Below are 26,635 nucleotides of genomic sequence, written 5' to 3'. Positions count from 1 at the left end.
CCTTCAATTTGGCAATAAAAAGTAATTTCAACTATTCAAAAGGGGATGTCCTCTACTTCTTGATTATGTCCTGGTTTAAGATGCTTGTACAACTGTTGACAATGTCACGGAGTGAGCTGTAACCGGCAGTTTCCAGGTTAAAAATGCTCTGAAGCGCAGAATGTCCCCAGCGGGCTCCGGTAAGAGCTCAATGGCTCCCCCAGCAGCAGCCCTCTACACTCTGAAACGGCCACGTATGAATGTTTCCATCGCCGCACCCGCTAGCCAATCAGAACCCGCAACCCCGGAGGCACAGTAACGAATCCCTTCTGTAGTAACTCTCCCATAGCAACGAATGTGATTGACAGCTCTTGCCGTCCAACGAGCAGCTTCTTGTGGTTTCGCGGTCAGGCTAAACGCACCACTCTCCGCCAGGGGTAAACGGTACTCTCCTCTCGATTGGCTGCAACGTGTCCATAACCAACCAATCAGCCCCTCAGTTTCTACCGACAACACCGCCCATTGTTCCCATCCGAGTAGGCTGGGCTGTCAAGTCCACGACCAATAGAGTGATATTGACAGGACAGAGGACCAATCACCTCTATTGTTTGGAGGGCTGAACTGCCGGCTGGAGTCCTTGTTTGAGTGACATTTCCTTGCGCCAACTGGAAGGAGATGAGTACATCGGTGACTGGGATTGACAAAGATGCTGCCCGATAGGAGTGCTGCAATCTGTATTTACCTGGAACGAACGTGCATCTCCGTCCAATGCGTGTGTGGAGACAGGGTGGGCTGAGCGTTGCTAGGGCAGTCTCGCCGTCAAGTATAAAGGGAATAATATGGGGCTCTAGTGGCTGTTCATGTTTACGTTAAGGAAGGAGGTGGGAGGGAGAGGAAGAACTTGCCTTTAGTACTGTAAATAATTTCAACTTTGATATCGTGGTGTCTTTTTCCGTCCTTGTGCCCGATCGCTCATTTTCCCTTCACTAATGTACCACTCCTACAAATGGAAAAGGGGTCTCAGCTTGCAAACGTGAGCCTTTCCCTCCTGCTGCTCTTGCTGCTGCTCCGGGCACACGGTCCTGCTGGGGGCCAGCCGGACACCGACACCGCCGCCGCCGCGGGGCCGCAGGCGGCCGAAGATGGTCCGGGTGGAATGGAGCGGGGCCTGGAAAGCGTCGGGGCTGCCTCGGCTCTCGGCGATGTGACCGTGGAGGACGACGAGACCGGGGGAGCCGGCGAGGGCGACGAGTCGTCGGGGGAGACTGGCGGAGACGACAAGCTGAAAAGGTACGAAAAAAAGTTATTACATGCTGCATGGAGATCCGTCTCGCCCTGGCCCATGGTCGTTGTCGCTTGTTTTGTTTTGTGAAGTCACGGGAGTCACAGACCGATCTGCCCCGGCTTGTAGGAGGATGTGCAGTTGGGGGGTGACCCCCCTAATGCACTTTTCACCCCGTGTCACACGCGAGGGAGGCGAGTGTGTCGCGGACACCGAGCTCTTCTCGCCGTTACGGACGTGCCGTTGAGTCTGAGCTCCGAGTGTCGCCCTCGGAGGAGCGGCGGGTCTCCCGGCGTCGCACAGCCGGTCCGGGTGCCCCCTCGTCCCTGCCACGCGTTAGTCTCTGTCGGGCGTCCCTTGGGCGGGCACAGTCGAGCGACAACTTCGCGTTTTACAGAAGTGCAGATGCAGTTCACTTGCAATATGGTCGTACTACGTGTGAGGAAACTGTTGTCTCGGTTATTAACCTCCCCTCCTCACGCATCACTTTCATTTTTGACAAACGTCCTCTGCGAAGGAGCTGTAGTTCCTGCAGTAGTGACTGGGCTCGGCTCTACCCCCCATCACCGCCAGGACACAGACAGGTGTTGAATCCGAACAGGTCAGCATTTGACCTCCCAGTCGAAAAGTTTGTTTGCGGGTTATATATTATTAACTTTCTTTTTGTACTTCAACAAGTACAAAAGTAACAAGGCGCCGTTTTCTTTCTGCCGTGCTTTTACATTTTTTGCCCGCAGGGAGCTTGTTGCCCTTGCGGTGTGCGGCAGGCTCTGCGGGCCCCGGTGCGTGTTAGTGTCGAGCTTCCCGTGTTAAAAGGCTGTTTGCAGCAGAGCACAGGGTGTCGTGTTTTTTTACAGCGCACATATCGGCTAGATGACAGTTTTCACTTCCTCCCTTCCACACCTCACCGAGAAATTCGCCCTTTGTTTTGCGTAAAGAGCCGCGGGCTGCGAGGATGCCCCCGAGTTCCGTCTTGCTCGTGTTAAACATCTGGACACCAGAGGCGGTTAACCCCGAGAGCAGCACGTCCCGGGGCAGGGCTCTGCTGCATTGCTAGCACGCTGAACCTGAAGGGGGAAAACCATTCTCGATAAACCCTTATGAAACATGAACTTAGGAAAGTGACTTTTCGTGACTGTGAAAAGAAGACGACGCGGAATGCTTCATAAATAGCGGGTTGTATACTGTATAAGGACAAAAAGACTCCAAACCAACCCCGTCTCTTCACTTTCCCCTGAAACTTCACGAACTCGGGAGGGAGAAACCACTTTTCATGTCTCGCAAGGCAAGTACAAACTCCTGTCTCCGTAAAACAAGGCCGTAGGATCCTTCTTGAAAAAGCTATTGTTGGAAGAGAAACTGAAGAACTGCAAGGCTTTAAGAGAAAAATGAGATGGTGAGAATCGAATATCCTGTTAACACTTGGCGTAACTAACGTTACAGCATCCCGGCATGTGCGTCTCCTGTGGGATTTCACAGCAAATGCCAAGGAAACCGGCTGTGCTGCAGGGACCAGCAAGGCTAGTATTCATGGCAGAGAGCAAGGCAGTGGTGAGTGCACTGTGGGGAGCTTCAGGCTAGAGCTGCAGAGGCATGTGCTGAGAGTCGGAACAGCGAAGAGCTGGGAATGGTATCGGGTGAAACGCCCGTCTCCTGATCCGCAGGTTTTTTGTGTTGTAGTTGGCGATGGATGGGACTCTATTCCAGTTCATTACCTCCTGTGGGGCTGCCAGTTAACCAGTTGTGTGAGGCAGGCTTATTCCTCCAGCCTCCATATTGGGAGCAGTTTCCACAAGTTGGTTGTTAAGTTAAAATCGAATGGAATTGTTTTACTGTCTAATAAAGGGCTCCTCTAAAACTAAAGACAGTGTTTAGTCAGGGCAGCTGCCTGTTATTGTGATGTGGTGGCTCTAAAACCTCTGTGCTGTGCTCAGCTCTCTCCAGCCTGGCGATGCGGTGGTGCTGTGCTCAGCTCAGCTCTCTCCAGCCTGGCGATGCGGTGGTGCTGTGCTCAGCTCAGCTCTCTCCAGCCTGGCGATGCGGTGGTGCTGTGCTCAGCTCAGCTCTCTCCAGCCTGGCGATGCGGTGGCTCTAGAGCTGCCTTGCGGCGCCATTAACAGGGAGACTTCCTGGCAGGACTCCATGTTGGCACCCCAAGGCTGCAGTGAGTCGTGCAGTGAGAGCTGTCGGTGAGATCTTCAGCAGGCACTGCTCTCCTGTGAATTCGGAAGAAGACGGAGATCCCGTACTGAGCGCATTGTTGATGGCAGTGAGGAGCGCTGAGTACAGATGATGAATTAAATCACTAGTCTTCCCGCAGGGCAGATTTGTGTAGTTCTCAGATACTTTGTTTTAGTGCACTCTGTTGCCCGTCATTCTCCCCCCCCTTGTAGTACAGTAGGTGTTCTCCTCGTTCGTTGAGTTCCAATGCTTTTTAGCAGAATTGGCCCTGTTAATGTTTGCTTGAACTTATTTAATTAGTGGTGTCTCCATCACGGCGTCTTTTGATTTCATAGGCGAGTATGGTACGTAATTTAAAATTGGTGTGCTTTTTATTAAACTTGCCAGAGTGCTGAGCAATTCAAAATAAAGCAATAATCTTAACAGTTAGGAAAGAAACAGGTGTGATTAGGTTTCAGTGTTTTTGGAGTTTCCTGCCAGTCATGGCAAGAGAATTCAGTCAGTTATGGATACAGCAAACACAAGCTTAGTCATAGTGCAAATCCTTGTTTTGGCTATACATGGGTGATTGGGATTTAATTGTTCAGATTGTTTTTCAGTACATTGTTCTTAGAAAATTATAATAATAATAATAATAAACTTTATTTTATATAGCGCCTTTAAAGGTGGCTTCTCAAAGCGCTTTACAGGATGACAATAACAATAAATAAGAACCCTACAACAATAAATAAGAAGATTTCACAAGATAGGACAGAATTATAATTACAACAATAACAATAGAGGAGACCGTGGAAGGTGGTATTAAGAAGAGCAGAGGGGTGAAGAATGGAACCAGTTAAGTAAAGGCTTTTCTGAAGAAGAAGGTTTTGAGTCTAGATTTGAAGGAGTTTAGAGAAGGTGACTCTCTAATATCCTTGGGCAAAGAGTTCCAGAGCTTGGGGGCATAGCAGGAGAAGGCCCTGTTGCCCATACAATGTAGACGGGCTTGGGGGACAGTAAGGAGGGCAGAATTTGAAGAGCGGAGGTTGCGAGGTGAGGAGTAGGGCGATAAAAGCTCAGACAGGTATTGAGGTGCCAAGCCATGTAAAGCCTTGTAGGTGAGGATGAGGATTTTAAAGTCTACGCGGAATTTGACCGGAAGCCAGTGCAAGGACTCCAGGATAGGAGTAATGTGAACACTTGCACTAGACCAGGATTCTGACTGCTGAATTTTGGACATACTGCAGCTTGTTCAGAGTAGATTTAGATACCCCAGGGAGTAGAGCATTGCAGTAGTCAATTCGAGAGAACACAAATATGTTGATCAGCTTTTCAGCCACAGTTAATGATAGCATAGGGCGTAGTCTTGCAATTATTTCTAAGGTGAAAAAAAGATGTTTTGACAGTATGCTGTACATGTGGGTCGAATGTTAAGCCAGAATTGAATATAACCCCAAGGTTTTTCAATTTCGATTGAAGCTCAAGTACAGAGCCATCTACAGACAGGGTTACATGACTGGCTTTACGAAGTTAATGGGGGGTACCAATAAGCATGACTTCAGTCTTGTCACAGTTAAGATGAAGGAAGTTTTGAGTCATCCAAATTTTTATGTCAGAGATGCAATTAGATAGAATAGAGACAGCCACATCAGTGTCGGGTTTGGTATGGATGTATATTTGAGTATCGTCAGCGTAAAAATGAAAGCTGAGGCCATGTGATGTGAAAAGCTGACCAAGTGGGAACATGTAAATGCTGAAGAGCAAGGGGCCCAGTATTGAGCCCTGGGGGACACCAGACTTGACAAGACCAATTTCAGACCTGTACCCATTGAGAGAGACAAAGTGACAGCGATCAGTGAGGTAAGACTTAAACCATTTGAGGGCAGTGTCACAGACTCCAAACAGTCTCGAGATGAGAAAGTAAGATGTTATGGTTAACAGTGTCAAAATTATGATTAATTTGCTTACATTAAAGAATAAACTGGCATTGTAGGTTTCCACTTGGTCATGCAGGTTACACCCTATGTAGTGCAGGCTAGAGATTTTAAGGATTGAATCCTGTGCATCATTTCTTCTGTTTCTTTGGACTCTCCATGGATCATGCAGAGAAGATAGTGTGGGTTTGAATCTCCCCATTCTGTGACGCATACTGGTTGTAGCAAGCAGAAGGTTGCCCCAGCTTACCTGTGTCCTGTCATTGGTAGCTCGCTAAAGCCAGCTGATCGGGGCTGCTTAGAGAAACAGTCCTGGGCCTTTCTCTCAAGGCAAACCCTTCTCTACAGCACTGCCAAAGCAGACCGTAGACTCGGTTATAAAGGATTGTTGCATCTTGTTCTTCTGCACTTCAGATTCCCCATGGCCCTTAGTGTGGAGCCCTGGAGAGGAGGGAGGTGCGAGTGTGCTGGCGGAATACACAGTATGAACAGTGTGGAGCTGTTGGACCTGTGTGTGTGGTGAGGAGCCTTGCTGATGGCTGACAGGGCAGAGAATGGGGATTTCCACGCTCTGTGGGCATGTGACACCATGGCACCAGAATCTCAGGAGCCTCCCTCTTGGCTGGAGCACGAAAGAGAGAGAGGAGGCGGACCGCTCTCATGTGCCCACATCTTGCGTGTCGATCTGCTTTCATTCACTGTTTACTTTCCCTGACGTCCGGTGACGTTCAGTGTTTGGACAGAGACAAGGCAGTGAAGGCGGGGTTTTGTAGACTGTCTTACTTATGCAGGAGGAGTCAAACTGCTGACAGTGCAAACCTGACTGCAAGTGGAAGGTGTGTGATTTGCACACCTGAAGGGCAATGTTTGTTGGGCACTTGCTTGCAGTTTTACTTCTTATGTTTTCTTTGGAAGTGGCATGGGTGTGTGGAGGTTACGGCCGCTGCCTTTCAGATCTTGGGTTCGGGGTTTGATTCCAGGCTGGGGTGCCTTCTGTGTTCAGTATGCATTTTCCTTCCATGTTCACACGTTTTCTCTCGGTGCTCAGGTTTCCTCCTGCTGTCCACAGATAGCCTGCCTGTGTTAATTTCATCTCTGAGCTGTCTGAGTGCGTGAGAAAGTGCCTTGTGCTTCTGGGATTGACTCTAATTTGCCACGGTCCTTCCTAAGAATAAACAACTTTCTAGACTTTTTTCACGCCAGCTGGCTTTGTGATGCTAGTTAGACAGCTGTATCATAACTGCTGGCACTAAAACTGTGTGTCTTCTAACATTTATTTCCTAACAGATTTAAGTTGGAAGCACATGTTAAAACTATGTGGAAGTGCATTTAAAACTGTCAACAGTAGTTGCATCTTTACTCAAAGGTTTGTGGGGGTATGGAACACGTTACCCAGTCATTTTGATGCTGATATACTGTCTCTTTCCAAAAAGAGCTGGATGAGATCCCTGGGTCCGTTAACTACCAGTCAGGCTAATGGGCTGAATTACCTCCTCACATTTGTAACCGTTCTTGTGTAAATGTGGTTCAAAAATTGTCCCCGAACATCATCTGTTTTGAGATAAAAAAAAATTCAACAAATGCAGTTTGTCTTGACGTCTCACATTTTGACAGTAATGGGGTATAACATAAACAAAGTCAAGAAGTCATTTTTAAAACCTGGTCTGGGTCAGCATATTCTTTTCAAATACTTTACATAAAATGCCTTTTGTATCTTTATATTTCTTTTCATATTTAAATGATCGAAATAAAGGGCCCTTGAGAAGTTTTACAAAATTCAACAAGAATTCTAGTTTTGTTTTATGCCTTTCGGACACGAGTCTGCAAGTTCCAGAGATGTGAAGAGATGAGATGTGACCTGCAGCAGGTCTTTCTTAGTTTTCGTTGGAGGTCTTTGCAGACATTACCCTGGGCCCTCTGAGTGACTACTGCTGCTTTCTGTACTTGTCATTTAACAGGACTAGGATGTGCTGTAAAACTGCTCTTTAGAGGGCAGTATTAGCCATAGAGGGCCAGTATGCTGTGTATTAAAGCCACAGATCTGCCTTCTCAAGCACAGGCTCATTCCCCATCCTTTGCTCTCGCACAAGCATCTAGAAAGAATCCCCTGAAGGCTGCTTTTGGGAAAGAGCCTGCGTGCTGTACAGAGGAGCCGGAGGCTGGAACAGAACTCTCTTCAGCAGGTTCACCTGCTGCTGCTCCCTCGCGGTGGCTTTAGAAGACTGTAAGCTGTAAGCTGGGACGGTTCTGGGACAGAGCAGAAGCACAATCACTTCCGTCTCCATTTGGATGGGATCCTTTAGAAGACTTTGGATCTGGACAGGAGTAAAAGGAATCTCGGCTTGTTTCACGCATGGTGGTACATGTACTCTTGATAGACACCTGTGCGGCAGCTCCTGCTGAGAAAGTTGCTTTTGGTGCACCGAGCTGAGCTGAAGGAAAGCCCGCTGGCCGGTGCTGGACAAGGTGACCCCTGCAGACTATTGGTCTTGTGCTATCTGAGCAGGCACTGTATTGTGCTGGTGTTTGTACTTGGCCTCCTATCGGAACACAGTGTAGTTAGCTGCTAGCCTAACTGCAGGACCAGAGATATTGGGAATATTCTACAGCAACCTGGTCACCTTGTATCCTTGCCCATTTGTCAGGTGACTTCTTGTAACGGGACCGGCATGACCAGAACATGTTTCTCTGTGGTACCCAAGCTGTATAAGCCGACCTTTACTACAACATGAAAAAGGCATCGAGCACAAGCTGTTGTGCAGAGTGATGAAGGATGTTCAAAGGACAAGGAATGTCGTGGAAGTTGGTAATGACTTCTCCCTCTGTTGGACAGTGCGTGGAGAGAAGGACACTAGGGTGTTTCACTCTTCCATTAATATACAGTATAATACTCATGTTTTTAGAGCTGTGGTTGGCATAGCATTTTTTGTTTTTCAGCATTTCTCTGTTTTCCTAAATAACTGGAGTAAATGATAACAGCATTTAAGGCTAGCTAAGTTGCAGGAGCTTTTGGGTGATGTGACTCGCTGACCCTTCTTTGGCAATTTGATTGAGGCAACACAGCCATCCCATCCCATCCCATCCCATAGCTAGTGTTGGAATGACACCATGGGCCCTTCACAGGGCACTGGTGTCCTCCTGGGCACTGTTCCTGTGATTGGTTATGGCTGCCTCTGTCCTGATGGGATTGGTTAGTTGCACACAGGTGTATGTTTGGATCCAGGGCTTTTGTTCAAGGCTGTTTGTTGGTGGCTGGTACTCCGTTTTAAACCTCACAGTTGATCTGAAAGCTGCAGATGCCATTGTGTCACTGGGGCATCGAAAGAAGGCAACAGGAGAGAAGCTGACGATCCACCGGTGGCTGTGTTCAGTGAAGGAAAGGGGGAAGCCAAGCTTGGAGTGGGTAGTAATTACATGAGGGGTATGGCTTAGGGTTTGGAGCAATGCGAGCTATTTCGTTAGCCTTGATCCAGTGCTCTGAACTGCTGTGGCTTGTGCAGAAGGCCAGTCGTGTCCTACAGAGCACCGCAGCCACTGTCAATTCATCTGGCATGCTGGAGTCAAACAATACACACTACAACTACTTGCATAGTGTGTAATCTTCAGGCTTTATATATAGAGGTCAGTTTTATTTCTAGGTGTGTTTTCACTTAACATTAAAGCTCCTTCTTGCGAGGCCTGAGCTGGAATTTGCAGATGGTCCTCTGCAATGGACCTTGAGTGATGGTCAGGAATCGAGGTGGCCTATGTACAGAAATCCGTTCTGTCCTCATCCGAGAGGGTCGAGGTGATCTGGAGCCAGCCCTGAGCAACAAGAGGTGTACAGTAGGATTATACCCTGGACACACATCTGTGACACACAAGCTTGTGGAGACATCTCACAGATGCCAGTTACCCTACACGGTGCCTTTGGATGTTGGGAACAACCTAAAGGAATTGCATTTGGATAAGGGAGAACATGCAAACTCCACAGAAAAAGTTCTGTGTCTGGATGTGTCAGAATCCATAAACACCTCCTCACTGTTTTGCCTTCAGAGAATAACTTTTTTGACCCTCTACTGTTATATGTGCTGTAATGGTGAATTCCAAGTGCAAACTTTCTCAATGGGAATTAAACCATCATGAATCTATGTATGGACAGCTTTTCTCTGTTCCAGGATGGAATCCTGACAGTCCCCGTTTTCATTTACTCTGCATTGACAGAGGCACGGTGACATGCAGAATCACATACAATATTTTTCTTGGTAATTTTTGGTGCTGAAACGGAGACAAAAGCTTTGTGTTTATACTGTGTTGAGCACTGTTTGTGTGTACAGTGGGCTCTGTATCAGCTGGAATATGCTGGCCTGTAGCCTGATGAGCGTTCTGGCATTAATCCAGATGATGGTTATGTTCTTGCGCCTCAAGATGTGAGGCTGTTTCAGATGTGAATCCCTCTTCACTGTGAAGTGGTGGCAGTTAGTGTGAAGTTAATAAACTGAGCTCTTGAGGTTTCAAGGGCTGCTGTGCAGTAGAGTGAAGAGTAATCCCTTTCAATCCACACTGCGTTTACTGAGCTTGAAGTTGCCCGTGACAGTGGCTTCTTCCCATGCAGTGTCTGACAGCACGGAGCCAGTGCTGGAGTGCAGAAAGTATATAGCTACGCATCTGGGTGTTCACACGGTTATTGGGCTGATGTAGATGGAAAATCTCCTCTCCCTACCAAGTTCTCTTCTGTGACCGCACTGTAATGCACAGAGTTGGTGGGGCACATTTGTACACTTTGTCTTGATGACATACAATGGCAACCAGAGAAAAGTGGAATATAAGTGGGGTTAGAAATTCAGGAGGTTTCTCCATTTCTTTGATGGGCAGCCTGTGAAAAGCCTGACGCTTTATCTCTAGTGTCCCGGGCCTCTTTTCCCCTAAAGGGCCGACTTGCTCAGGGTCGTTTGTTCTCTCTGGGCTGCAGTCTGGGGTCAAAGGGGGCAGCAGTGTGTGCATCAGCCAGCCGCGTGGGAGTGATCCCGTATTAATTACAGAGGCTCCAGTGAGAGGGGACTGTGCCAGACTGCAGGAGGACATTCGTGCTGCCCTCCTTTGACCCCTGATCTCATTGTTTGGCTAATGACTAACTACTGTACTGATTAAGATGGGCCAAGGTACAAGAACTGACCAGGTCTTTAGACAGCCTATGGTGATCTGATGATAAGGACTTACAAGGAGGATCTTGGGAATCTTATGTTAGTTCTTGGTGCTCTGTGCAGAGATTTAGCCTTGTCGGCACACTGACTTTATCCATCTAGTATCCCTGTGCGGGGTTCAGGTATCCCAGCAAGCGCAGGAGTAGCCGCTATACTGTAGGTGCAGATTGCTTGGAGACATTGCTGAAATTTAGTCATAGTGTCTCAGCTGCAAGACAGATGCTTAGTAAGTGTTTATTAAAGGGCTTTGTGTTTTTGAGAATAGAAAATTCTTTGTCATTAGACTGACTTTCAGAAACATTAATTACCGTTTACAAAGCTGAGATCTTGTGAAGAAGGTGTCGCGTTGATTGTGGGGGCTCAGCGCGGCTGCACTGGGCCTGCGCGTGGCCAGAGAGCAGAGCTGGCAGCACGGCGGTACCAGGCTGGTCAGGCGGCTGTCAGCGGTGCTGGGAGTACTGGACACATGGGGTGCCGCATCCCCCTGTGAGGATGGAGGGGAGGAGCGTGGTGAACATGGGTTCCAGTTTCAGGTGGCAATTACACAGGTGACTCTTGCAAATGCCTGCTGTATAAATGTGTTCTCTTCACAATGTCATTTCTTCTCGATGGATTGACCTGGCTGAAATATGGATTAAATAGAAAATGAATGTGCAGCTGTTCATTCCAGGAAGCCACATCCAACTGGAGATGCATGTAGCTGCTCGGTGGCACAGAAGTGGCAAGTCCTCGGAGAGGCTGGCAGCTTGTTGGTCCCGTTATGGCTAGTTACAGAGTCTGCAGTGTGATTCAAGAAGCGCTGCTTTGCTGGAGCAGGGCGACTTGCTCCGAGCAATCCTTTGACTCCTTTGCGCTGTTCAGATTAAATCTGAAGTCAGAGGTGCAGTCGACAGTGGACGGTAAAGTTCTGTGGAAGTTCATGCAGAGTGGGAAAGGGCACAAGGTTGGGGTTTGAAGTTTGGCAAGAGACTAACTTTGTTACTAACAAAGCTTGCAATCAAAAGGAGGCAGATTGATGGCTAATTGATCCAAGACTCTCACCCAGCTGGTTCTTGAAAGCAGATGCGGTATCGGCTTCAGCAACATGGCTAGGCAGCTTCTAGACTTCCACAAGCCTGTGTAAACAATTTCTTCCTATTCTTGGTTTGGAATGCACTTTCCTGTAGGTTTTTTTTCCATTCGTTTATGGAGCTGTTCTGTATTGTTGCGGCTGTACAGCATGAATATTGTTCCTTTAGAGGCCAGTGAACAGAAAAACTTAAACACTTTTGCATGTTATATGACTGACATGCATTTAAAAATTTATTTCATGGACAATGGAATGCTTAGCACTTGTAGTGTTAACACATTTACTCCATCATGTAGCACCGAGTGCCGAGGAACCAAGTAAAACAGGCGGGAATGTCTTCAGATTCTCATTAGCACTGTTTGTTGTTGTCAGTCCTGACCCTCAAATTAGGAAAACAAATCTTTGAGTACTTGCTTTCTTGATGTCTTCCCTGGCAGGTGGCTCATTTTAATAAGCTTGTCTTTTTCAAGTGTTACGTGTTGATGTCACTACATCTTTTTTTAAAGTGTTGCGACTTTGCAAACCTGGGACTGAGAATAGGTTTTCCCCGGAGTGTGGCAAGTAGACCACCAATTCTTGTGACTAAGCTTTCTCCTTTTAAAAAAAAAAAAGTCCACAGATTTAACAATTTGTAAAAGCAAGGTCTTGTTACAACGTTGTATGAGTTGCCTGCCTCGCCTCAGGTTCTTCTCTGTTCAGGCTGTTTATTTGCTGTGTATAATGGGATTGTATTGAAATCTGCTACTGCGGGTTTTTCCCAAAATCTTTGAATCTATTTTTTTGCTACAAGAGGGAGCTCATTTAGTTTGGTGGTAGCCTCAGCTAGAGGGTCGTCCATCTCCAGCAGTCCTCTGCTGTGGTTTCTCCAGGTCGCACTCCTGTAGGCTCGGATGTCAGACAGGTGACTTTTGAGAGCTTCTGCAGATGTAAAGGCTGGTTTTAGCACTGTAAAACACTGAAAACTCGGAGCCAAGCGCTTCAGGTTTTTCATCCACACAGCGGTGTTGGCTTTAGGTAGCTGTCTCTTAAAGACAAAGTTAGTTATGTCACTTAGATGGGAGTAGAATGTGTTCCGAGACTGTCACTAAGATATCATCAGTGGCAGACTAACATTGAAGCAAATGATTTTGTAGTTTAATAAAACTATTCTCTGGACGTTCGCCCTCCTGCAGTTCTCTTGGTTTCGGTAGGTGGTTTCTCAGTGGGATTAAATGGCTTGTGGTGATGCTCTGCGAGGTTCCCAGATCGTCACCAGCAGCTGTGCCTGGTGGCTGGAGGGGCGAGGCGGGCTGGGCGCTTGTGGTGCCGAGCCTGCGCTGCCTAGCATCCCTCCCCTGCAAGTCAGCAACACCTCGGCCTCTGCAGGGCTGCCTGGCACTGGGACCCTGCTCCCCGTCTGGCTCCCTCTGCCTACTGCTTAGCAACAGCGAATCAGCCAGATGGAGTTGGGCAAGTAGTTGGCCAATTAGACTAGAGGAGGGGAGTGTGTAGAATTTGAGTTAGCCGCGTCTGAGGGGAGGAGGGGGAGAGAGAAAGAGTTCATGTCCTTGTTTTGTTTTTCGCTGTCTGGTTCTGTAACCGGGGAAAGTTGTCAGGTTTATTAATAGCAGCCAGGCCCCTGATGGTGGTGCTCTGGTGGGCACAGGTGGGGTGTGACGGGCGCTCGTGCTTCAGTGCTCTTCTCCAGAACTCCGGGATTATTTGGGGGGAATTTTAGCACTGTTAGATATTAAGTTTTCCTTTTGAGCCACGTAACGTGATGGATGCAAGAAGAAAGCTCTTGAACAGAAGTAACTGGACATTGTCGTGCAGGGCGCGCCAGGGGAAAGGAGTTGGCTTTTTCTCTTCTCCTGCCTGCTGGAACCTGCTTTCTGCCGTTTTTCAGGCTCTTATTTTGAAAACTCATTAAAAACTTCTCTTCTTCTGTGTTGTGAAGCAACTAAGTGTTATTTAGTTTTTTCCTTGGAGATTTCAAACTTTTTTTCCTGTTGCGTTGAGATACCTGGCTAAGTACCACTGTGCAGTGCAGAAGCTCTTGCTGTCCCGGTCTGCATTCTTATCTGGGGCTGGCTTACTGTCCTGGGATGTCCTTCTGCCATTGAGGAAAACAGCAACTTGGGGATTTCTTGGTTTACTGATTCCCAGTTTCCTGAGCCAAGCCTAAGTACGGATGTGCTGTCCTGACGGCATGAGCAGTGGTGCAGAAACTTCGCACAGCAAATATGCACGGGAAGTGTGCTGGTGCTGAACGGTAAGGTTCTGGCCGGTCCGAACAGCGAAGTGCTTGAGTTCCAGGATCTGTTTACAGATCACAAGTAGAGCAGGACCCTGCAGTACTGCAGCATTGGGTGGGGGAGGAAAAAGAGGGGGGCACTAGGACCAGATTATCCTGCCTGTGTTGCTGGCTCCCTACTGCTTAGCAACAACGAATCAGCCACACAGAGTGGGGCGAGCATCTGGCCAATGAGCGAGAGGGAGCGCGGTGTGTCTGAGTTTGATTTAGCCGCGTCTGAAGAGGAGAGAGGAGGGGGTTCAGGAGTGGTGGTGTGTCGGTGTGCATGCAAGTTCATGCCCTTGTTTTTATCGGCTGGTTTTATAACACTGGAGAGTTAAGTCCTCCGTCTTCGGTGGTCACTGCAGAATTTGATCAGAATGCGTAGTAGATGAAGTAGGGCGTGTGTGTGTCGAAGATGAGTATTCTGCGTGGGTTGCGAGTCTGGAGGAGGGCTTCTTCAGAGCGTATGATTGAAAGTAGAGCATGTTTATGAGTTTTGTTTGACTTTTGAATGAGATGTTTTTGTGCGGAGGTAAGGAATCTTGAGCGCGGTGATCAGGTCCAGTATTTTTAATGGAGAATATTGAGTCCTGCTCCATTCCTCAGGGCAATCCCTGCACACTCTGCTATTAATACAAGGGAAATCCCCCCTCTGTACTGCAGTGCACTTCTACTGCACCCCATCATTCCAATGAGGAGCGTTAGTGAGTCAAAAAACAAACCGACTGTCTTCTTCATGGCACCTTTTAACATATCTGTAACAGCTCTTTGCATGTCAGCAATGTTTTACTAAAGTAATGCAATGTGACTTAATCTAAAACCAGCTCATTGCACTGGAATCATGTTAGACAGGACCCTTTAATTTAAGAGGGTGCTGTACCTTTGTTTTTTGCAGGAACAAAAATGCATTTTTCTGTTCCTGCAATAATTAGCACAGATACAATCGAAGTAAAATCAAGCTGAGGAAGGGCTGTTAAGATTTCTTCTAGACACCAGCGAAATGCTGTGGAGATATGGGGGGCTGTCAGTGAGCACAATCCAGTCTGCTCTCGTGCAGTGGGTGACCTTGTCTGAAGCCCTGGTCCCGTCCCGGGATTGGAGACCAGTAAGTGAAGCTTGGGAAAGTGCTGAAAGAAGGAATAACTGCAAGTCGCCACAGGAGAAAGCAGTTGTCGTATTGCACACACCCATGTAGTTTATTCAGTAAACAAAGCTGGACGACAAGTGCTTCTATAGGGGTGCGATTTTAGTACACCAAAGACTTTGTGTGCATCCTTGTAACAGAACTTCTCAGCCACCTGGCTGATTTCAGTGCACAAGAAAACTCACAGGGGTCAAATGTTGCATCCCCAAAGTAGTCACTTCTGATCGTCTGTTTATAGAGATGGAGCATGACGGCAGGAACCCTGTTCCTACATATGTAGGAGTAAGACTGAACTTGGCTGCCTTCTCGGACACCGGGCACTCTGATTGATCGTTGTGATCACAGCAGAAAAGCTTTCCCATTCTCCGAGAGGATGGTGAAAGGCAGAGTGGACAGGTGGACCTTTATCTAGTTTCCAGTCCCGGAGATCACTGGGTTCAGCTTTGCCGATGCCAGGGGGTCTTGTCTGCAGTGAAGCATGTGAAAATCTCCCATCCCTGGTGCTGCTGGCGCCGGCCAAGCTCTGCCAGTCAGTATTGATTGACAGCATTGAGCGAGGAGACGCGCCCAGCAGTGCCAGTGACAGACACATTTTGCTTCCACTTCCTCAAATTAGAGCTGTTTTTAAAAAAAATCGTACTCCCATCCCATGTCATTACCCAACCCCTCGAGCTCTAAAAATATTTTGGGAGCACACGCAGCATGAAAACTGTTTTTTTTTTAGGTCAGAAAAAGTCTTAGGCATTTCCAAGGAGAACTAGGTTGTTTTCCTGCTGTAGTCGCTCCTCTCAGCGAGGAGTGGTGGCAGTACAGCGATTGTGGCTTGGTGCTACAGCATTGGCGCCCTGTCCCATCACCCAGCCCTAAGCCTCCTGCCTGTCCCAGTGGGGTGTGGCACAGGCTGCAGCAGAATGGGAACCTCGACACACTGCCCTAAAGCATATTTTATTTGTTCCCCTTTTACCAACTTCACATAAATCACTGCCATTTTTCCAGAACCCGTTTCACAAACGTGTACTTGTGAACCTCTCTCCTGCCTGCAGAGCTTTGAGTTCAGGAGAGAGTGTTGAGGATACTTTCAGTGTACCCACTCGGCAGAGCTCTCCAGAGTACTGGACTGTCTGTCCCAGGAGCAGAATGTGGAATACTGGAAGTTGTGTGTACAAATTAAACCACTTTCTGACAAGATAAAGGATGAGGGCACTTCTTAAACAAGCAGAATAAATGCTTGTACGTTTTATCTGAGAATTTTTGCCATTAAGTTGACAAGTTTTAAGTTGTTTTGGATAGCAGTTTAAGTGTTACCTCTTTGTAATGTCTTCTGGTTACTTTGAATTTTAGTTGTCAAAATCTGGGCCAATGTCCTTCGTTTTGGCTCTGAGGTCTATGCAGGGTGCCCAGCATTCCTTTGGCTTCTGTGCACTTTCCACAGACGCCACTGGAGATGGAGATGTCAGCTCTGTGACCTGTCTCCACACACTTTGTAGGCTGGGAGTGCTGAGCAGTCAGGTGCACCTGTGTGTTTCAGCAGGTACGGAGGCAGGCTGGCACGCGGCAGCACCGCTCTGCCCCTGGCAGTCCGGTGCCGCTCCCTGCCCGCGTGCCTCTTATTCATCAGATCGTGCCGATTGTGTGTCTGTGCCCCAGACAGAACTGGGATCGGCGCACGAGAAAGGGCTGTGAAACCGCTGCCTGCTGCTGCACAGTTACAGCCAGATGCCTGCACTGATTGGACAGGGTCGAGGAAGGACGTGCTGATTTGCTGAGTGAAAAATGAGCCCTAGGGACACTCCAGTAGTAAGAGCAGCCCTGCTTTTCAATGGGCTCGGTTCCCTGTGGCACTGGGACCGAGTATGAGTGATGGGATTCAGAACTGCTGAGAAAAGTCATCTCCGTGTAGGCTGCCTGATCTGACTGTTTACAATACCTTTTCCTTTGCTGAGATGGACAAGTGTGGGTTCAAATTCTGATAAGTGATAATGTTTTTTTTTTTACTCTGCAATGATTTACACAGATGATTTTCTTAAAGAAATTGACTATTCTCATCTTGTTTTGCAAGGAAATGCAGCATCTCTAAAATAGATTGAAAACATGGGAGCACCTGTGACATGAGTATGTCAAAGTGTCATTTCAAACAATCATTAACTTTCTCTTGGCATGCAGTAGAAATGTGAGGTGCCAGACTCTTCTCTTCACTGTCTCCTACGGGTGAGAGGTCTACTAAGTAGGATCTCATTCTCTCATTCCACAGCTACAGGTGAAGGCAGCTGTGTTCGGATGAGACAGGAGCCTGAGGTGTGGTATGCAGCTGAGGCTGTAGGAGTTTGCAGTAACCCTCCTTTCTTCCTTCCTGCTTGCTTTGGCTCATGGGGAGCACAGTTTCTTTTTGAGGCTCTGTTCCTCTAAAATGTCGTTGGTTTTTGAAAGCACATTTCTTCAAACCTATGTTTTGATCCCTTGATTTGCCGTAGAGAGCGAAAAGAGGGAAGGCACAAGGACCCAGAGCATCCTGCTCCCCCTGCATGCCTACTGCTTAGCAACAACCAATCAGCCCAATGTTTTTGGGTAGCCAGTCAGCCAATTACACGCAGGGAGCGCACGTTTGGGCTCCCGAGTTGGAGTGAAGTCTGGAAGAGAAACAACACGTTTGGGCTGAGCCCTCCCTGCTTCAGCACAGGGAAGACTCCCTGCTGTCAATGGGGGACATTTCAGGAAAGATTGGAAATGAAACCAAAAAAAAGAAAAGTTAAAATTCTGGGTGGTGTTACTAATTGTGTGTGCTGGGCTGATACACTAATTTTGCAAATGTATGCTTTTCTGCCATATAAATTATGCATTTAAGACTATTAGTATGATGATTTGCATTGGGTCCCTGTGGGAACCAGAAATATCTCTGTGCTAACTGCGTCTTGAATTGGTAATGGTTTTTAAACGCGATTGCTGAACTTCATGTGATACTTCACAGCAGACAGACTGTAGTGCACGTTAGGCCATGTCTGTGTCCTATAACTCCAGGGTATCGAATGACTTCTGCCTTGTTTGCCTTTCACACAGCGCTGTGCTTGGGCTGGGAGCTAGATGTCTTGCTGCCTGGCTTTTTGGACCTGTCCAGTCAGTTTCCTTCTGTTTTCCCTTGGTCTCTATGACCAGATCAGTTTGCCTTGATTTGTTTTTATGCTCTCTGCAACAGAGGGCTCATCGGTATGTTTATTTTCTTTCAATTATTGACTCATATAGGTTTGAAAAAAGTGGTCTTGGCGAGATTTCTATCATGATGTTGGAAAGAACTCCCGAGGTCTCTGTACATTACACCAGGATTCTCATACCAGCAATGTGGGACATTTGCTAGGTGTGGAAGCCTTCAGTCTGCTTTCACTGGAATGCACCTGTAGAACACGACAATGCAGCAGTTAAACCCCCTCCACTGTGCTGGTGTGTCTGAGGAGAGCTCGGGAGCCGGAGAGCCGGTTTCCGGGGGAGTGCTGCCCGGTTCTCCTTGCGGAGAGCTCGGGAGCCGGAGAGCCGGTCTCTGAGAGCTGCCTGGGATGCTGCAGGCTTTTGTATGCGCACACCCAGCCTGCGCATGCAGGTCCTCGGTCTGTTTAAAGAAGTGTACATGCTTCCACTTAGTACCTCAGTGCAGTGGCTGTGCAGAGAATTTTAAATTTAAGATAGGTCTGTAAATATCTGAGATGATGCAGCATCTCTTTAAAACTTTGCTTTAAGACTTTATTTTGTACACATGTCTAATAATAGACTTCCTGTGTTGTATGGCCGCTGCACACCTTAACCTTCATGAAAGAGAACTACATCTGGCCATCATCTCATCTTGTTCCAGTACCTTCAACTGGCTTTTTCTGCATCATGTCCTTGATTGCTGCTTCCTTGTTTTAAATGTGGCTCCGTCTTGTGCCTGTGTATTTGAGCATTTGTGTCTGTGTATGCACACTAACCTGTGGGGTTACTGCGGGCAGTAGTACATGTGTTTGAGCTGGGATCTCTGACAGGTGACCTGATAAGTAGCCCAGCTCTGGGAGAGCCAACTGGTAGAGGGGCAGGCAGTAGTGACAACAGGCTCTTTCCCCGCTTTTTTCTTTCTTGATCTGTGCTCGGTTTCTTTTTTCCTATGGCCTTTGTGTAATATATTATGATAACCTGTTCGTTGCTCACTTTGCTGCCCCCTGAAACTAGTTTGCTTGTTGTTGTTGTTGTTGTTGTTGTTGTTGTTATAAGGTGATATCTGAAAGGGAAACTGCAGTCCCAATTTCTCAGACTGGTTCTTAAATCTCGTTGACAAACTAAATTCATTGACGTTCTAGAAGAATCTTGCAAGTGTTGAGTTTGAAAACCGTGACCGTTGTGAAGTGATGTGGCCTGTCCCCCTCACCAGTCACTGTGATGACTGCTTTAATGTGATGTACAAGAAGTACAGGTTGTGCAGCAGACATTTCACTGCAGAAATGTTCCTATGTGATCTGCATGTGGAGTTAACAAGCAGTATTTGTTGGCAAACGCGTCTCGAAATTGAGAGTGATATTTCTATTGAATTGGAAGAAAAAGTATTCACAAGCTCACTTCTTAACGGTGTAATAAGGACACAGCACATCACCGGAGGTTATGTTGCTCATTCTAAATTGAAGAATATGGTAATGCACCAGGAAATTGTCTATTTTGTGATGTAAATTGGAGGAATGTACTGTGTACATATTACTTTCATTGCGGTTTAAAATACACTCATCAATGCTGATTTTTTCCAACACTGAATTATAAAAATATTATCGTAGTTCCCCTTTAATTAAAAAAAACACTGACGTAAAACATTTGAACTTGTAGTTAATAATAAAACTAGTAGTCTTCCAACCTCACTGGTCTGTGCAGTTAAAATGGTACCAGTCACTCATGGTTCTATTCCAACTCTGCTCCTGGTGCTCTGGTCACTGGAGGCCCCAAGTGGGGCAGGGGGGCCATGGAGGGGTCAGCTCTGGCCAGCGGGGCCCCACACAAGGGGGGAGGGGTGAGATGACCACAGGTGTGTGCTTGAGAGAACGCAGAGCCATGTGCAGTCATTAGCACATTCCTCTCATTCTGGCTCCGCTGTACTGTGTGCTGCCAGTCCCACAGGCTGCATGTTTCTGAATTGCTGAATAACTCTGTAGGAGGGCTGGGACAGGACGGGAGCAGCCAGACAGTCTTGGTTTTAGCATGGGAAAACTGCTTATTTGGTGCAGTTTTTCGTTTACAAATCTGTTTGTCTCTGCAGGTCTCTGGTGATCATCAGTACCTTGGACGGGCGGATCTCGGCCCTGGACCCAGAGAATCAGGGCCGGAAGCAGTGGGACCTGGACATGGGTTCAGGCTGCCTGGTCTCCTCCAGCCTCAGCAAGCCAGAGGTAGCCCGACTGACACATTCCATGCATACTGTATGCCAGCTGCCCAACACACAGCCCTTGCAGCCCATACCAAACTAGCACAAGTGTTCTAGTGAGCTCAGTTATCACAAACTATTTTATTCATGATGGACACTATATAAAACTTAAAGCAGTTCAAGGTGCTTTGTGGGAATAAATTTGTACAAAACAACAATCCAGACATAAACTATCCATAAAACATAACCATTAGTGAAATCTAAAGTTTAAATAAAGTGTTTTAGACGGTACTGACAGTGTTGCTGTAAAGGTCCTTTTCCCCATTGTGGTCAGACTGCCCATTCGGAGCCCTATAAGGACTCATTAGGTTCTGGAGTGGAAGAACAAGACCAGAGCTCTTGTCCCAGTATTTAAGATCAGAATAGTAAGCTAAATAACATGGCTGTCAGTGGACTCTGGTCCGGAAGCGTTCCTCACTCAGGATTTGGGGGTGCCTCCTCCTGCAGTGTCCTTTTCTAGACCTCCCATTTGCTTTTAATTGAGCAATTGAGGCACATTCACCGAGTCAATACCCCTCTGCTGGATCCGTTTCTGCACTCCTTTCTCATAAGTTTCCGATGTTCTTCAGGTAGAGATTCTGTGATTCATAGCACATCTGAATATCATTTTCTATTGCATCTCTTCAGGGCGAGGTTGGGGGCTCACCCAGCTCTGCGTAGCCTGCTTACAGTATCTTAATGATTGGATAAGATAAGGAACAGACATTATTGCATATGTTATTTTTATAGTTTTAATTCAGGGTGTAGAGATATCTGCAAATGCTTTCTACATACGAATGAATGCAGCTGTTGTAAGGGAGTCCCATGCAGACGACGCCATTGAGAGATGACTGGAGGAGGACTGGGCCTCCAGAAGGAGCAGGAGAGGAATAGCCGAGCTCCCTTCATGATGATTCGAGCAAGGGACTTAAAAAGTGTGGGGCTGGTTTGTCAAAACTCCAAGACCCAACCTCTCCTGTGTTGCCAATACAGTGTTCAGTCTGGGGGAAAAAAGCAGTAGTTTTCGAATTGGTACTTTACCATCTTTTTTTAAATCCAGTTTTTATTTAGAGGAAAATATAGAACCAAAGGGTAATAAATGACAATCCTGTTGTCTGGCATTGAGCATTCCCCCTGTCCTCAAAGCTCATTACCTTCACGGATCCAGATATCCCTCCCTGCTCCCTACACCTCGCAGCTCAACACATGGCTGTGCCCGGGGTGGATTATGTTTGAATAGTATTTGCAGCTCTCTCCAGCCTTGAACAGTCTTTTCCCCGGCTCTTTGGACCTGCATAAAAAGCTGAGAAAAAGGTAAAGGTGTATTCCGTACTGACAAGAAAAGCAAAGGGACACACTTTTGGTATACCCAAAGGAAAAGCATCTGGGGAAAGTTCTTTTTTTCTTCTGTGTTGGACTCATCCACTGCGTTCGAACAGTACCACAAATGGCTCATTCCTCTTGATTTTCAGCTCTTATTGTGCTCAGGCTCTGCAAGTGATTTCCCTGTCATTCTTTGGGGGGCAGTGCTAGCGAGAGCTCCTGGGGGCTCATCACCCCTGAACCCTCCTGGTATAAGGAGACCGGGGTCTGCAAAGCTGTGAGAATCGAAAGGCCAGATTGTGTGAGCGTGCCACCTTCTACTCGTCCAGTCTGTTAGCAGCCCACTTCCTGCACTGTTTTCACCAATCAGCTGTTCCTTCACTTACATTGCTAGTGGTTTTTTTTAGTACTTGTTAGTCTAGAAGCATTTTTGTGTCTGCAGAGATGAGTAGTCAGTATCCTGTGTGACGTCAGCTCTCCAGCTGCAAGCACCTTATCTCCTTCGCACTGTTTGTTTGCACGTGCCTGCCTGATGGAGAGATTAGGAAAAGAGCTGCTTGCTGAAATTAATTGTGGTCATACACATCTCTGTTATTCACTTGCTTCCAAACCTCAGTTCTGTCATTCACTGTGCAGGTGCATCCCAGGCCAGTGCAGGACTTCACCCTTACTGCCTTCACTTACTTAACCTTTATTGGCACTGGTTTAATCATTAGGACCTCCAACCAAGAGGAAAATGTTTTAACTTTTGTAAAGGTTCAAATTGCAGTTTATTCCCAACTACAGCTTCCCTTCTGTTGCCAGACTCAATAGGAAAGCTGATAAATTGTTCTTCACTCCCTGCAATTAATGTTCATTCTCTTCTGCTCCTTACTGGTTTACAATGGATAATTCTGATTTAATAGATTTGAAATGTGTGACGGGTACACTAAATGTGTATGGTGAACATCTTATTTAATGTCCTGAAAGCTGGGTTTTTCCTATATTTAAAGTTGAGATATTGAAATTGTGTAAAATTCAAACAGGTAGATATGTCTGTCTGTGTATAAGTCATACATAAGTTTTGACTTTGCTCCTCCAGTACTGTTGGAGGGAACCATATATTGACTTTCAGACTTTGCTTATTGATAAAATATTTTAGATTTATTTTGATTGAGTGGTGATTTGTACTCTAGAATGACTTTGACTGATGCCTAATGATTATATTGCCTCATTGATCAAAGAAATAGATTAAGTGCAGGTGATGAGAGGATTTAACCTGTTGAATCATGAAATCGATGTTTTCCTGCCATTGGCTGGTTGAAGGCTGCACCAAGTCTGTGCGCTGTCACTTCTATGCAGACCAGCCTTGTAGACATTCAGGAGTGCGATACTGGCAGGCGGAGCAACAAAGATTGCGCACAACACTTGACGGGGAAAGTACACCAGTGTCGTGTCCTCCGCTTGTAGGGATTAATGGTAATGTGACAGCACTGGTGATGTCCCAGGTCCTCACGTGCTCCTGACGTAACAGTATTCCAGCTGCAGAATCCACAACCCTATGCCACTCATGCGACAACAGGTTTCTTGCAGAGCGTTAGATGAGAAGGTCACAGTGCTCCGGATGCTCGGGTTTCCAGGTTCGAGTAGCGTTGAACGTGTGGCTTGGAACACGTGCCCTTTCACACGTCGCTCTGCGAGAGGAATGGAACAGATTCCCACAAGAAGAGGAAAACCTCCGGCTGCAGAGAGTCATAGATGCACCTCTTACGTTGATATCATCGGTTTTCTATCCGCTTCCTCAAATTTAGGGTTGCAGGGGAGCCAAGACCACTCTTGGCAAGAAATGGGCACAAGGCAGGGTACAGCCTGGACAGGACACCAGTCCGCTGCAGCACAGACACACGGACACAGACAAGCACACACTTGTGCCGCGGGCTCATTTCCCAGAAGCCAATTAATCTACCAGTATGTTTTTGGACTGTGGGGGAAAAGCAGAGCCCATGGAGGAAACCCACACGAATATGTGGACAGCATCCAAACGCCACACAAATAGCACCCCAGGTTTGGAATTGAACCCAGGCCCCCAGCACTGCAGCAATACTAACTCCTTTGCCATTGTGCCGCCCTACAGTCCCTTTTGATCAGTCCTTTTCACGACAGAAATAAGCATAAGGAGTTTTCCTGTCTGTTCTTTAAAATTTCAGTACAGATTTTTCAAAAAGACTAGATTTTCCTGATAACTTTGTAAATTGCTGTTTTGTTTCCATTAGAGTTTAAACAAGCATGTAGAAGATATCTTCTGTGCATCGGACTAACCTAAGAGAACCAAGAGCCTGGTGCTGCCCCCTGCTGTCCTGTTGGCTGCTGGGCACCTTTAATGCCTTGATTTTTTTTTTTTTCCCCTTTGCCTTTTTCTTCCTGAAAGTTACCTCTGCCTCTTATTTCAGTGGCACTTGTATGTAAAACAAACTTGCATTTTACCCATTACTACAGATGGGAATTTTCCAGAAATTATTTGAGTGACATACCTTACCAGAACTAGTCAACACCCTTGGCTTTTTTGTTAGTTTTAATTCAGATCCCTGTACAAAGTATATTTTCTTCTAATGCTCATTGCAGTCAACTACATTTTGAAAACGGGGGGCCTTACAGTATGCTTTAAACATTGTCCGTTGCATCTAGTAAATCAAAAAGGGGAGGTTTACAAAGGGGTGGGGAATTATCCACGGACAACCCAGTCTTTCCTGTGTGCCCATTTCATCTTACAGGAGTACACTTTCACTTCTTGGAGGACTATTCAGTCACTTAGACATTCCCATATTTATTGAAACCGTAATGAATGCAGGTAATACAGGTTGTAATAAAGAACGGGCCTCAGTCTGTATAGATGAACCCCTTGTTGCGGTCTGCTTAACTTCTTCTAAATACATTTCTTTAAAACCAGAGACTGTCGGACAGAATTGTAGTAATTAAATCACTGACAGGACGGATACGAAGGCACTTTGCTACTGCACATCAGGAACAAACTCTGCCTGAAATTAAACTGTTTAAACAATCTCCAGTAAATTATTTGATCTCAGCTCATGGACTGTTGATGGTCTGGGCTTGGAAGAGGTTGGCGTAGCAGAGCTCGACTCCTAAAGTCACATTAAACTCCTCGTTCTTCTGTTATCCCGCTCTGCCCGCTGTTCTTTCGTCTAGATCTGATCTGCTTGAGTGTTGAACTTGAACTTCAGTCTCACAATAGTCTTCTTTCTGCCTGGCAAAGCATGTGATTCCAGCCTGAAGAGAGGTCTGTGAAGCTCAGCTTGTGAGGCATGGCTTCTTTCATTTTTCTGCCAATAAATTTTGACAGCTCTTTATTGCTCTTTATTTGGGCTATTTTGTTTTTTGCGAAAGGTTTGATCATTGCAATCGTGATTGTCCAGTTTGGTGGGGGAGCTGACAGAGCAGGGGTCCTATTACGAATTAGCTCTAGATGTTAAAAGTTTGTAGCTCAGGGGGATGTTTCACTCTGACAGGTATTTTTGTTCTGCTTTTTAAGCAGTTTCTAACCTGTCTCTTCAAACGCCAGTAACCTCATACTGTTGCCTGCTCGGAGTGGGCGCTGATTGGCTGTGAGCTCCAGCAACCCCTGGCGTTTTGTAACCAGGCAGTTTGATTCGTAAGCCCTGTCCTTGAGACACCAGTCTGCTTAGTGATTAGGGGTCTGGCCAATGCCATTGGCTCCTGCCGTGGAACCGAAATAAAGTCTTTACCTATGGGGGTGTGAGGAATGTGGCGAGTGCAGTGGATAAACAGCAAGTCTGCAAACCCACTGTCACTTCAAAGAGATAGGAGCCCAGCCAATCTGGAGTGAGTCATGATGTGCAGGATTAGGATGAGGTAATGCTCCAGCAGAGGGTGATGTCATTGCTTGGCCCAGCCCCTCCCCCGCTCTGCTGTGCATGCCTTTGGAGGAGCCCTGTGCTGCTGTCATCCTGAGGACAGGCTGGCCCTCGATCACCCTGCGCTGGAACTCCTCACCTCCTTACTCAACCACTGCTCACTGAGGCCAGGCTTCTTCCTGATGACCTGGGCTCCGTAGGCAGGCAAAAATAAACACTTTTCATGTTCTGTGTTATACTACTAACTAGTATGATCTTACTTAATTCTTTCCCCTGCTTTTGTGGATCTATCCACAGAAATGTCAAAGTGTATCTCAATTTAAGCTAAGTTAGTTGTACTGCATTGTTACAGTCTCTTCAGAAACGCAGTCAGACCTCACAGCCCCCATGACGATCCTACTCAGCGATCAGAACTGCTATTCCTTTTCAACTATTAAACAATACAGTCTCATTGTAGGACATTTACAATTGTAAATTGGGTTCTGTTAATACTTGACATTAATCATTTAGAAAGCTGCTTGTTCTGAATTACCACACTATTACAGAGTATGCTGCACTACCAGGTACACAGGAATAATTAAGAGTCCGATCTACTCCAGGGTAGGCATGCACAGAAGGCACCCCAGCCTGGAATCGAACCCCTGTAATTTAACAGTGATGAGCAGTAGTCGGGACTTGTGACTTAGATGCTGTGTTTGTATCCTTGTCTCCCTGCTGTGACCAATGCTGTTGTTCTCTTGCCCAAAGGAACTTTACCTCCCAAAGGATCCTGTCTATCCAGCTGTGCACATGGTGATGGACTCCTTTCATGTCAGGGAGCAGAATCGCATTCTCTCTGTCGGCTTAATGATACCGAATCTAGGCTCAGCTGTGGACTTGACCATTTATATTACAACACTTTATAGTTACTGTATATAAACCTTTGTTTCAATAACAGATGGATCAAAGTTTTTGACTGGTCAGCAGAGTAATTACAATTTAGGATAAAATGATACAGCACTATAATGGACACG

General features: G+C 46.7%; 1 protein-coding gene across 2 annotated transcripts in view; it reads left to right on the top strand.

The window, feature by feature from the left end:
* Nucleotides 1–604: 604 nt before the first annotated feature.
* Nucleotides 605–26,635, top strand: part of eif2ak3 (eukaryotic translation initiation factor 2-alpha kinase 3) — a 47,657-nt gene continuing 21,626 nt past the window's right edge. The window contains exons 1-2 of one of the 2 annotated variants that reach the window (XM_088632694.1): nucleotides 605–1,269; nucleotides 20,287–20,416. In XM_088632694.1, coding sequence (XP_088488820.1) covers nucleotides 986–1,269; nucleotides 20,287–20,416 — 414 coding nt within the window. In that variant the 5' untranslated portion in view covers nucleotides 605–985. Of the gene's footprint in view, nucleotides 1,270–13,577; nucleotides 13,859–20,286; nucleotides 20,417–26,635 lie in introns of those variants that run through there. The other variant, XM_088632695.1, reaches the window with a different exon arrangement.

The sequence above is a fragment of the Lepisosteus platostomus genome, chromosome 1 (genome assembly GCF_059453375.1).
Source record: "Lepisosteus platostomus isolate fLepPlt1 chromosome 1, fLepPlt1.hap1, whole genome shotgun sequence".
Lineage (NCBI taxonomy): Eukaryota > Metazoa > Chordata > Actinopteri > Semionotiformes > Lepisosteidae > Lepisosteus > Lepisosteus platostomus.
The sequence above is the reverse complement of the archived record's forward strand: the minus strand, read 5'-3'. Positions and strand labels throughout refer to the sequence as shown.